The sequence below is a fragment of the Juglans microcarpa x Juglans regia genome, chromosome 2D, assembly GCF_004785595.1.
Source record: "Juglans microcarpa x Juglans regia isolate MS1-56 chromosome 2D, Jm3101_v1.0, whole genome shotgun sequence".
Taxonomy (NCBI): domain Eukaryota; kingdom Viridiplantae; phylum Streptophyta; class Magnoliopsida; order Fagales; family Juglandaceae; genus Juglans; species Juglans microcarpa x Juglans regia.
The window spans coordinates 15014656-15026412 of NC_054596.1; the positions used below are offsets into that span (position 1 = coordinate 15014656).

The 11757-nt window shown below is 34.0% G+C and overlaps 2 protein-coding genes across 3 annotated transcripts; one reads left to right on the forward strand and one right to left on the reverse strand.

Moving 5' to 3' along the window:
* Window positions 1-65: 65 nt before the first annotated feature.
* LOC121248529 (annexin D2-like) lies at window positions 66-3455 on the reverse strand. The gene is made up of 5 exons (XM_041147015.1): window positions 3056-3455; window positions 2346-2491; window positions 1945-2163; window positions 860-1072; window positions 66-630 (listed from the first exon to the last, which is right to left on the reverse strand). Exons 1-5 carry the CDS (start codon window positions 3129-3131, stop codon window positions 334-336), a joined length of 951 nt encoding a protein of 316 aa, XP_041002949.1. The 5' UTR covers window positions 3132-3455; the 3' UTR covers window positions 66-333.
* Window positions 3456-7476: 4021 nt separating this feature from the next.
* On the forward strand, window positions 7477-11132 carry LOC121248528 (TLD domain-containing protein 2-like). 2 transcript variants are annotated; one of them, XM_041147012.1, is made up of 9 exons: window positions 7477-7821; window positions 7894-8031; window positions 8807-9327; window positions 9439-9511; window positions 9861-9941; window positions 10016-10079; window positions 10377-10464; window positions 10554-10638; window positions 10767-11132. In XM_041147012.1, the coding sequence occupies exons 1-9, from the start codon at window positions 7807-7809 to the stop codon at window positions 10848-10850; spliced, it is 1149 nt and encodes a 382-aa protein (XP_041002946.1). In that variant the 5' UTR covers window positions 7477-7806; the 3' UTR covers window positions 10851-11132. The 2 variants fall into 2 exon arrangements, with proteins under 2 accessions (XP_041002946.1, XP_041002947.1); XM_041147013.1 differs by lacking the exon at window positions 7477-7821 and adding an exon at window positions 8183-8498 and having other exon boundaries at window positions 7899-8031.
* The last annotated feature ends 625 nt before the right edge of the window (window positions 11133-11757 follow it).

An 11757-nucleotide genomic window follows, 5' to 3' on the forward strand; every position in this document is an offset into this window, starting at 1 on the left:
GCATACATATCATCAAAACGCGAGAGAAGAGGGAATACAAAACAGAATCATCAAAACATAATGGATTAAGAGAAAACAAACACCATCATATAAAACAGAAATCCAAGTTTGTTTTGTTCACACGAAAACTCCAGTAATTAGTAAGAGAACAAGAGACCGCTCGGGTCCGAAATTACATAACGCATCCAAATCAAAGACGACTTATTGCACGCAACACAAACTACATTCACAGGGAACATAACAACACACATCTAAAAGCAAAGACACTCTCATCGCAAGAAATGAAACATCATTCATATCAGGCTTTCACTCGAACCAGCAGCCAGCCATTCCTCATGCATCCACATGTCCAATCAATGCCAGAAGCATCTTCTCATACTCTCCAGAAGCGTCTTTGGCAATTGCACGATCCAGAGGAATGCTATTCCTCCTATAGTATTCTTCTTTGATCCGTTCCATGTCAACCTCCACTCGTGTGGCGACCACTCTTGTAAGAGCCCATTCATCTGTCCCCATCTTGTTTATTCCCAGCCTTAGAACCTCCTCAAAATATTTTGCAGGGTAGGTTAAGCACTGAATTGCTGCTCTCAGTAATTTCAGGTACTCATCTTCAGGATCAGCCTCCAAGTCCTGCAAAATAGATGCCCATCATCAGTTTGAATAGCAGCAGATTAGCATTCAGCATCTTCAGCAGCCTAATCCTTCTGAAGTTGTCTACAAGCACAAATCTAGGTAGTCAGAACGGAAAAGTACGATTCAAAATTTTATCTCCAAAGAATTTGGAAACTAAAATCAGAATGCTGCATTTAAACTTGACACATCCTATTGACAGCACATGTACATAATAGATGTTAAATACCTTGGTGATAACATTTCCAAACTCATTGTTATAGTGATTCAGTGTCGCATTCAGCTGTGCTTTACTCCTTGTAGTCAGAATTCGGATGAGCTCCTCGTGACTGTAAGATTTCTCAGAGATCTTCTCATGAAGTATCTTTGCCTCCGATTTTGCCAACATCATGTTCACTTCATCCCCCTCATATCGGAATGAACTCACAAGGGGAACCAAAAGCTGTGATAGAAGCAGCAGTAATCTATCAGCCAATGCATATATTGCAGTCATAGGAAATATAAACTGGATTTTTTTAGGTTGGAATGAAGAAATGCTACCGACAAAGCGAAATAAAGGGGTATAAAAAAGTAACATAATCACAATTTTTAGCTCCTTGTGATAACTAGCAGCCATACCTTCTCCATGGTTCATACCAACCAATAGTTTCTGTCAGCACGCTTATGTGATCAACACATTACACATATATTAACATTATGTGAGAGATTTTGCATGAGTTCTATTCTTCTAATGCCACCAAGGTACAAATGATGTAATAGACCGATTTAGTATAAAAGGGTGGTAAACGGGATCCCCGATTGCTTGGGAGAGAAGTTTTTGTGATTTCTAATGATTTTAAGGGATTCCAGTTGTAACCTTGACTAATCTTTTTAGAGTATAAGCCCAAATGTGACTGGAGTTCTCATTGAGTCGTTACAAATGGTATCAACCTTGGGACCTGTGGGTTAGAAGCCCACATTACACTCCCCATATTGAATATAGGAGGGTTGTGAATGAGATCGCATATTACTTGTAAGGGAAAAGTTGTACCCTTTTATAATAATTCCAAGGAGCTCAAATTGACTAGTACTTCTGACATACAAGTCCAAATGTAGTTTGAAATCTTTTCAGGTCATTACAAAAGATGCATTAGTCCAGTGAGAGTTTTCTTCTGCAAGTTTTAAACTAGAAAACTGGTGCGTAAAGACGCTATGCACATGATATACAGAGATAAGCCTACTATATTAGGGGAACAAAATGAAATAATACATAATCTGATTCAATGTCCAGCAACTTGAATTAAATTGCTGACGGCTACGGGTTTAAGGATGTACCTTGCGAAAATCTCCAGATGTATGATATGCAACATCTTCTTCAAGAGATTTCTTAAAACGAGCATGATATGCCTGCCTTACCATAAAGAGGTCATGAGAAGACCTAGTACAAGCAATTTCCACGAGAACCCCATTGTTGGAAGTCAACCTCTTAGTTGCTTCATTAGCCAAAAAAGCATCACGCTCCGCAGGATCCAGAGTCCATAGCAGTATAATCCTCTGCTTGATGCAAAGAAAATGAGCGAGAGAATGCATTAGCCTAACAATTCCCCTCCTCAACTCAAGGGTACAATAAAAACTAGGCCAAGCCTCTCTTGGCACGATCATTTATTCTGCTGTATAAAACGACTGCTTAAATAACATGATCGTTTGAACAGATGAAAGAAACATCAAAACCTGACCTCAAAGTCACTTGAAAGTTCTTTGTCTAGTGCTTTCAGAAGATCTTCCCCATAAGTTTCAGCATAGACCTGCCTGATCAACTTCCTCTGAGCTGCATTCCTATGAGCCAAGATGGATACGATCAAGTCCTCATTGGTTCCCCATCCTGCAACATATTATGTGGACAGCTTATTATAAATCTATCCAAGATATTGAGGAATTGCTTACATTAACTAAGTGAACAATTAAACAAAGGGAAATTTATCATCAGAAAGATTAGAATTCTTGACTCAGCGATTTAGAGTGAACCAGAAAATATTCCCTAAGTTGACAGGGGCATGATCATACATCTTGTACAACTAACCGATGCAAACAATGCTGTATCCAAACTATGTAGAACAGATATAAAGAACGGTTCCTTCCTTAGACGCTTCTGTTTGATCTACTTTCTAGATTCTCCGGACCGACAAAAATTTGATGATGACCAAAAAGAAACAATGCATCACGATCATTAACGGATCGGATTTAGAAAACTAAAAGCAATTATATAACAAGAAACCAAGAACAGAATTCAGCGAAGAGGAAAATTTTGAAAGCAGATCAGATGTAGATGGTCAAGACGATATGATAATAGGAAAAACTGATCGACAGCGAAAATCACAGAGATAATCACTATCAGAATCACTAGCAAACACGTGGATTGGACATAAAGTCAGATTGAACTAAGAACCTTGAAAAGCCTTTCGTAGCTGCTCGGCGTCCTCGGATGGTGAAGGAACCACTTCTGGTACTCTAAGGGTCGCCATTCTCTCTCTCTCCCTCACTCTCTAATGTGATGTCTTCGGTTTTTGTGTGAGCCTAGCCTTTAGTCTTTATAGTGCAATGAATAAATATTTGACAAATAGCAACAAAATGTATAACTTTTAAAAGGAGAAATCATGGAAGTGTCCGTTACTCCATGAATTCTTACCTGTTTTCGGCCGTGGATTGAGGTGTGACATTTTCTACCGTGCATAGTTGGTATATTATGGACCCTATACCATATGGCCACGTACTAGTAGTACTTCCAGAGCAAGACAGCTCATGATATTAGCTACCTCACTATTCAATTTATAGTGCTTTTAGTCTTAGTGCTTGAGTAATGTTAAATATATAATCATGAGTACGTAAATAACATGTATTCTATTTGAAAAAAAATAAAGTTTATTATTAAAAAAAATAATTTTTTTTTATATGAATCTTAAATTTACGTTACGAATAATGTTAGATACAGTTTTAAAATATGAAAATTTCATACATTCTATTTGAAATAAAATAGAACGTTCTCACATTTATTCAATTTAATTTTCTTAGAAAGATAACCATAAAAAAATAGCTTATATTTTGTACTATTGTTCACCATTTTTTAAGTAAAATTGTAGAGTATGTTTTCATTTTGTAGATCACTACATTTATTGCTTTATTTACCAGTCCGTCGATCGGTGATATTGAAATACTTAATAAATATTCAACGACATAAATTATATATGTGTTTTTATTTTATTTTAGGAATTCAGAAATAAGTTTTAGAAATATTGATCCATTATAGCAATAAATTTATTTGAAATCCAAACCATTGTTTTCAAATTTAGTATATAGAGATTTCGTGGCATTAACATCAATCACTTTTCACTTGTGCTAAAGATGATAAATATTATATTAATATGATAAATAATTAGTTATTATATACATACCTTATTCATTATAAAAAGAAATGGTACATCTTTCCTTTGTAGTAGTAAAGGAGAATGTTAAGTTGTGAATTTTAAAAAATAGAATAAATCGTGGAATCTAGTCACCATGATTATAGTCGAAGAAAATGGATGTAATGTGAAAAGATAAAAGTTTATGAAAAAAAAAATATATGTTTACTTGTGTTATACAAATATACTAAAAAATATGAGATTTGCATATGTTGACGACTTGTGGCAAATTAAAGGAAAACAAAAATAGAGAGAAACAAGCTATGCTGCTATAGGATGAACAATAATAATAAATACCCTTTTTCTTCCTCTAGAGAAAAAATGATTATCTTCTCTTTGAGACCCCTAGATTTTATTATTATTATTCTATTTCTCTCTAGTTTTTAACTACATCGTTAGATATTATATAATACTTTGCATTATATTTTTTAACTACATCATTTGCATTAACCTCTAATCTAAGTTGAAAAATACTTTAATCATAAAGAAATTTTGTAAAAATAAACTCACAAACTGACGTAATTTGATGTGGTGTGTTAGATTGTAAAATTTTATTATAAAGTAAATTTAACGTATCATATGAAGACATGTCAATTTGTAGAATTTCTTTATGAATGTAACATTTCTCTTCTAATTTTCAATAACCTATCATTGAATATGTTGATGACTTCTGCAAATTATAGAAAAAGAAAATAGAGAGAAACAAACTATAGGAAAAACGGTAATATTAAATACCATTTTCTTCCTTAAAAAATGATTATCTTCTCATTGATACCACAATCATCATCATCTTCTCTCTTGTTTTAACTACATTGTTAGATATTAATACTTTGCATTGTATTTTTATGCTTCTACACAACTGTCATTAAGTTTAGTTGGCCGCTATTCTAAGTTGAAAAATGCATAAAGAAATTTTATAAAAATAAATTCACAAATTGATATATTTTGATGTGGTGCATTAAATTGTAAAATTTTATTTTAGAATAAATCTAACGTATTATATGAAGACATGTCAATTTATGGGATCTCTCTATGATTGTAACACTTCTGAGCTTCTCTTCTAATTTTCAATATCTTATCATTGCAATAACCTATCATTGCATATGTTAACATCGTGTTTCGCACGTCTTTGAGTCAGGTTCCGACAATTCATATCTTCAGAATTTGGGTTTGCAAAAGATAAGAAAGGGGGCAACTAGAAGAAGGCGATCTTGGGGCACGGGAGTCTCCGATGCCAAAGTTAATAAATTCTATTTGAAATTTGTAAATAAATGAGAGAGTCTAGAGATCAGAGAGAGTTTTCTCGTACCTGACACTTGTTATTTATACCATAAGTCTGGGGGGATAGATCGCATATGCCCCTATGGAGTCCGTGTCTTTCGTATTGTTCTCTTTGTCAGAGTCTTTTAATGCGGCGTGGCTATGCGATAACGTCATTAATATGGCGTGTAGCTCGAGTAACGATGCCATTAATGCAGCGTGATTTTCCGATTTCCTTCATCCCGCTAGCGTCCTTGGTGCTCTTTTGATGTCCCTCCTGTTAAAGGATTGAGGGTCCCTTATACATTACACCCACTACATGAACAAACACTCAAGAACTGGATACTACTCGAGAAGTCTTCAAGTCGATGAGTCTCATTTCCTGTAACACGTTCCCTCATGCAGATTGCGTCCAAATGAGCCTACCCATAAGTCGGGTGGGAGACCTTATTTGTTCTAAGCTGAGTTTTTAGTTCTTATTCCCTTAATTGCTATTCTCATGCCCACGTGAACGGAGGGGAAAAACCCACTTAATGCATACTTGATGACTTTTGGCAAATTAAAGGAAAAGAATATAGAGAGAAACAAAATATAGGAAAAACGATCATTAAGTTTAGTTGACCGCTATTCTAAGTTGAAAAATGTTTTGGTCATAAAAAGTTTTATAAAAATAAATTTATAAATTAATATAATTTGATGTAGTGTGTTGAATTGTAAAATTTTATTATAAATAAATCTAACGTATGAAATAAATATATGTTAATTTGTGAAATCTTTTTATGATTATAAAACTTCTAATTTTCAATAACCTATTATTAACCTATCATTGCAATCACCAGATATATATTATTCTAAGATTTATATTTTAAATTATTTTTCTAATATATATTTTATATTCTAAACTTATTGCTTATGACGGAAAATATAATTTTAAAAATGAATTAATAATAACTGTGCTTATGATTAATTGTGTCACAAAAAATTATATCAGTAACAACATTAACAATTAGAAATAATATGCTAATAAAAACCAATACAAAAACTTTTATTTGTTATTTGGTTTCGTTTGGTTACATAAATAAGATGAGATGAAATTTAAATAAAGTATTATTATAAAATAATTTTTTAATATAATTTTATTTTAGAATTTAAAAAGTTAAAATTATTTTTTATATTTTATTTAAGAATTTAAAAGAATTGTAATAATTAAATTAGATGAGATGAGATGAGATAGATACTATGTGAAAAGTTAGCAGCTTTAGATGAGGTTTGGATAGTGAGATGAGATAAGATAGTTTTAGATGAAAATTAAATAAAATATTATTAGAATATTATTTTTTAATATTATTATTGTTTTGATATTTGAAAAAGTTGAATTGTTTATTATATTTTATATGAAAATTTAAAAAAACTATAATAATGGGATGATATGAAATAAGATGAGTTCTTGAATCCAATTAAACAATTGAGAACATAAGAAATTTTAAATAAATAAATAAGTGACATTTCTTAGGTAACGTTTGAATAATGAGTTGATATGATATGAGTTGAGATTAAAGTTAAAAGTTAAATAAAATATAATTTTTTAATATTATTATTATTTTATGATTTAAAAAAATTAAATTAATAATTATATAATATACTTTATATAAAAATTTTAAAAAAATTATAATAATGAAATAAATAGATATGTATCCAAAACGGAACTTATTCAACACAAAATTGCACGTTGAACCACCCTCGAGGCCTCGAGTCTTCGTGATCCTGCACTCTGACGCAGAGATTTTTATATGAAAAATTATTTACATCAGTTGTTGTAGTCGTAACATATCGTATTGGAAAAGAAAAAAAAATCACGTTGAGTGTGTAGAGAATACAGTTGATGCATATCATTACTCTTTTCATATTAGGGCAACGCTACTATGCCGCTAGCGTTTACAGCTGGTGTGTCGCTCAAACTTTTTGGTTTTTATTTTTTTACTTTTTATTTTTATATATTTTTTATATTTTAAAAAATAAAAATTTTATCAATATATTTAAAATTATTTTCTTAATCATTTAAAAAAAAAAAAAGACCAGCGGTCAACTTGGCGGTACAATTGTGAGTGCAGAGTAGTGTTTTCCTTTATATCATAGAAATGAAATGCAGGAGGTGATGACTGATGAGAAAACTTGGAAGCAGTCTAGACCGCCAGCAGAGAAAACCCGCCATTGACGTCCATTACAAGACCTCCCTCCCGAGTCCATCACGCACCCACCGAGTTGTAAGTTATGCCAAAGTTGAGGTTTGGTGGCAACAATCACTTTGAAAAGTACCCTCTGCTGAAAAGAAAATGTTTCTTTGAGCATACTCTTTCTTCTCCGGTCATTTCCTCATCACGCATAGTGGGAAAGCCTTTATGAAAAGAGAGATAAAGAGGTTATAATGCTATCCTAGAGCTCGTGGCAAACTTTCTAGTTTATAGAAGCGGAAGCCAAAATGAAAGGGGAAAAGGTGGGAATACAGATTCCCCGATTATATATAAACGTGTTGAAGATTTCTAATCCTTTTTTTTTTTTTTTGAAGTATCAGAAGATGGGTAGACAACAGTACTCGCTGCGGAAAAAAGCAGTTCACTTTGTGACCGATATCGCCACCGTCTTCCTCAACCCCATCTCTGATAAGCCCTCCAAACCTCAACCTCCTCCTCCTCCTCCAGCCGCTGTAAGTCTCTCTCCCTCTACTTTGCCTTGAAAAGGCTTGGTTCTTTCTTTTATTTTTCTTCTTTTCGTTGTTATTTATTTTTTCACTTCTTCCCCTTTTTGTTTATTTGATGGAACACTGATAGGGTCTAAGAATTTATGGGTTTTTTTAGTATTCCTCGAGAGGGGCCAGAGTTATGGCAATTTACTTGCGATCAACAGAAAATGGGAGGTATTTCGTTATAAACAAAACAAATGGTTAGGGTCCATAACGGGAGTCTAGCCCATGATGGATTTATATGATTGACAAAAGTGATCTGTGCATTGAAGCAAGCTGGATCGAATGGCTGGGGAGTGTAGCTTGAGCGTGGATTTGAAGCAATCTTGTAGATACGAACATCGTCTAATTGATAGTAGTCCGAAATCCAAGTATTGTGTATTCAATGGAGAAATTGAGCTAGGTACCAGGCGGCCAGGCCTACTTAACTAGTAAATCTTTGACAAGACCAAGCCCCAGGGAGCATTAGCCCTAATGTCCTTTGTCTCTGATTGGCATACAATGTGTCGGGCCTAAAGCTAGGGAGCATACTGACATAATGAGTTCTCATGCAATAATAACTTGGTAATCCATGATTAGCTAAGAAATATTCAAGAATTTGAATTTTCAAGTTTTAAGTTATAACCAAAGATGCACGTACAAACAAAACCATTTATGCAGAAAAAAACATTAATTTTGTTTGCACGGTGAACTATAATAAGGTTAACTTCAGACTCATCATTAGTCTTTGTTTTGACAGGAAGATGCTAGCGAGATGGAAAGAAGTCAACAAGAGTCAACTAGTGAAGAGAGTTCTGGGGACATAGTTGATGGGCCAGATACTTCGTCTTTTACAGCATTTCTTTACTCTCTGTTGTCATCCTCCGAGTCTGGAGATAATAAAAAGTCAGATGAACAGAATGACGAAGTAGAATCAGGTGACCTACAATCTGACCCTGTAATGAAAGAAAGCAGTGGGAAGAGAAGCTTATTTTACAGGGGGAAACATTCGCTCAGTAGAGCTATTTACAAGGCTGCAAGGATCAGTGGCTATCGAAATCAAGATCACAAGGATGACTCGAAGGCGAATGTTGATGGGAATGATGCTGAATTTGCTGGAGTTGAGATGAGACATATGGAAAATGAGAAAGAGTCTGTGGACTTGGTTAAAGTCCCAGACATCTCTGAACCTTCATTGCTTTTTTCAGAGAAAAGTAGAAGGGTGCTATATGCTTCGCTTCCAGCACTTGTTCAGGGGAGGCAATGGTTATTGCTCTATAGGTGTGAAATTTGATTTGCATGTATGAAATTGGATCTTGCTAAAGCTGTACGGTCTTGCTTTCACTAAACAATTACGATACTTTTGTCTAATATATCTTTTGTCCTCGGTAGTACATGGAGGCATGGCAAATCACTTTCAACCCTATACAGAAGGAGCAAGCTTTGGCCTGGACTCAGTTTGCTGGTAAATAGATTTTTGTTTTTGTGGAGATTAACTTGAAAGTTAGATGTTTTTATCTGCAATTTTGTAAATAAAAGAATTGTGAAGATTTTATTTAGAAGTTCAGAGCACTGGGAGATGTTTTCCTTGTAATAGAATTCATAGACAAAATTGGATTTTACTAAATCTAAAAGTTTGACTTCTCTGGTACAGCTGTAAATATCATTTTGCAAATTAAGTAGAGGCTTGTAGTTTTGAAACAACTATTCATTTGATAAAGATGACCTCTTTTATTAAGCTAAATCCATATTTTTATAAATCTTTTGAGGATAAAGCTTCTGCACTTATCACATTATCTTTAATATTCTTAAAGGTGGTTGGGGACCGTAAAGGTGCAGTATTTGGTGGCTTGGTTGAGGCACCCCTAAGACCAACCAGTGAGAGAAAATATCAGGTTGCTGCAACAGACAATTATTTGGATTTCATTAACTATCTTACTCTACACATGTTGACCCTGGACATGAACAGGGAAGCAATAGTACATTTGTTTTCACGACTAAATCCGGTGATCCTGTTATATTCCGCCCCACAGGTACTTACTACTGCATTTTAGCTTTTCCCAGCATCAGTTCTCTGATTTTTTTTTCAGATAATTATATTTTCCAATTTAAAATTTCTTGACGCCATGATAAGAATATGAATATTTATTTTCAGAAATCGAAGGAAAAGATCTCAAATTTGGTTTTTCTTGCTTGCTTTGTAAATGAAGTTAACATGTTATAATAAAGAGTAATGTGTTGTACAAAATTTAGGCTTTCTACCAACTTGGCTTGGTTTGGCTTGGTTTGCAAGACTAGATTTGGCATAATGACTTGTTGCCTATGAGCAGGTTTAAATCGCTATTTCACTCTTTGCTCCAATGAATTTCTGGCATTGGGTGGAGGTGGACACTTTGCACTGTATTTGGATGGTGATCTGTAAGAATTCTGCCCCATTTGTTCTGTTTTTTAAAGGAATCTGTGCGATCTATCAGTTTTGTAACAGTTTCATTCCTTCTTTTTTGAAGATTGAACGGATCAAGTTCTGTTTCAGAAACATATGGTAATCCTTGTCTTGCACAATCCGAAGACTTTGAAGTGAAGGAAGTTGAGGTATGCAGAAATGTACCATCTCTCTCTCTCTCTCTCTCTCTCTCCAAATAGGGTACGTTTATAATTTTGACACAATGTCTCGTCTATAATGAAAGAAACAAAATCCATAATTTCTTTGTGTAATGCAGTTGTGGGGCTTTGTATATGCTTCAAAGCATGAGGAAATACTTTCTTTAAGCCGAATGGAGGCTCCTGGGATTTGCCGTTGGTAAGTGCTCTTCAAGCTCTTTGTAATGGCTGTTAATCAGGTGGCTGCAGCCTGGTACTCTTGCAATAACGCTTGTTATTTTCAAGTTTAACCGAGAGTTGGTCTTTTGTATATGCCATGATATGCTCCAAATTCTAGTTGTGCATACATGTCCACCCCTGTATATACAAAGTGTCATGCATTGAATTGCCAGTTTTTTTTCCCGGGTAAATGGCAGATTTTGATGGCATACTGATTGATAAGGTAAGGATTTCCGAGACTCAGACTGGTTATTCTGGGTATGTCAGGTGCTCGTGTTTTTGTCTTCTTTAATACTATAAAGTCCTCGGCTTAAAAGGAAAAGAGTTTAATGAGTGGGTAGAAACAGTAGGTTTGATTTCTCGTTATTCTCGCATGTTAAGATCATTATCAAAGGAAGGTTTTTTTCCTTTCAAGTATCATCTATGTTCCATTTTTTTGTTAGTGACATCCTGGGGGTGTTGTACTAGCAACATGTTGTGTAGTTTATATGGATTGGACACACGAACATGTGATTTAGAAAGCTTGCGTTTTCCAAAAGTTGATAGTATGTAGTATTATAACTAGGGGTGTAACCGGTCCGGTTCGATCCGGTTTTGGACAAAATTTAGGACCGAACCGGTATATACCGGTTTTGTATTTTTCAAAACCGATTACACACCGGTTACCCTCCTAAACCAGTACTTCCGGTTTTCGGTCCGGTCCGGTCCGGTTTTTCAATTTTTTTAAAATGTAAGTTTCACAATTTGTCATTAAAAATTTGTTTATAAAAAAAAAAAAAAAACTGATTTAAAAAAAACTGTTTTATACTTTTATTAATATATTAGACTATATAATAGTATTAATATTAGACTATTGATATAGTTATAAGTTATATATTAGTATTAGTTATA

Bases quoted from the DNA above. Each gene is read 5' to 3' on its own strand.
- LOC121248529 (XM_041147015.1), bottom strand. From the start codon at position 3,131: ATGGCGACCCTTAGAGTACCAGAAGTGGTTCCTTCACCATCCGAGGAC. The intron at 2,492-3,055 runs GTTCTTAGTTCA...AATATGTTGCAG, and splicing joins GCTACGAAAGGCTTTTCAAG to GATGGGGAACCAATGAGGAC. The intron at 2,164-2,345 runs GTCAGGTTTTGA...TGCATCAAGCAG, and splicing joins AACTTTCAAGTGACTTTGAG to AGGATTATACTGCTATGGAC.
- LOC121248528 (XM_041147012.1), top strand. The intron at 9,942-10,015 runs GTTGCTGCAACA...GGACATGAACAG, and splicing joins CCAGTGAGAGAAAATATCAG to GGAAGCAATAGTACATTTGT. The intron at 10,080-10,376 runs GTACTTACTACT...GCCTATGAGCAG, and splicing joins TGTTATATTCCGCCCCACAG to GTTTAAATCGCTATTTCACT.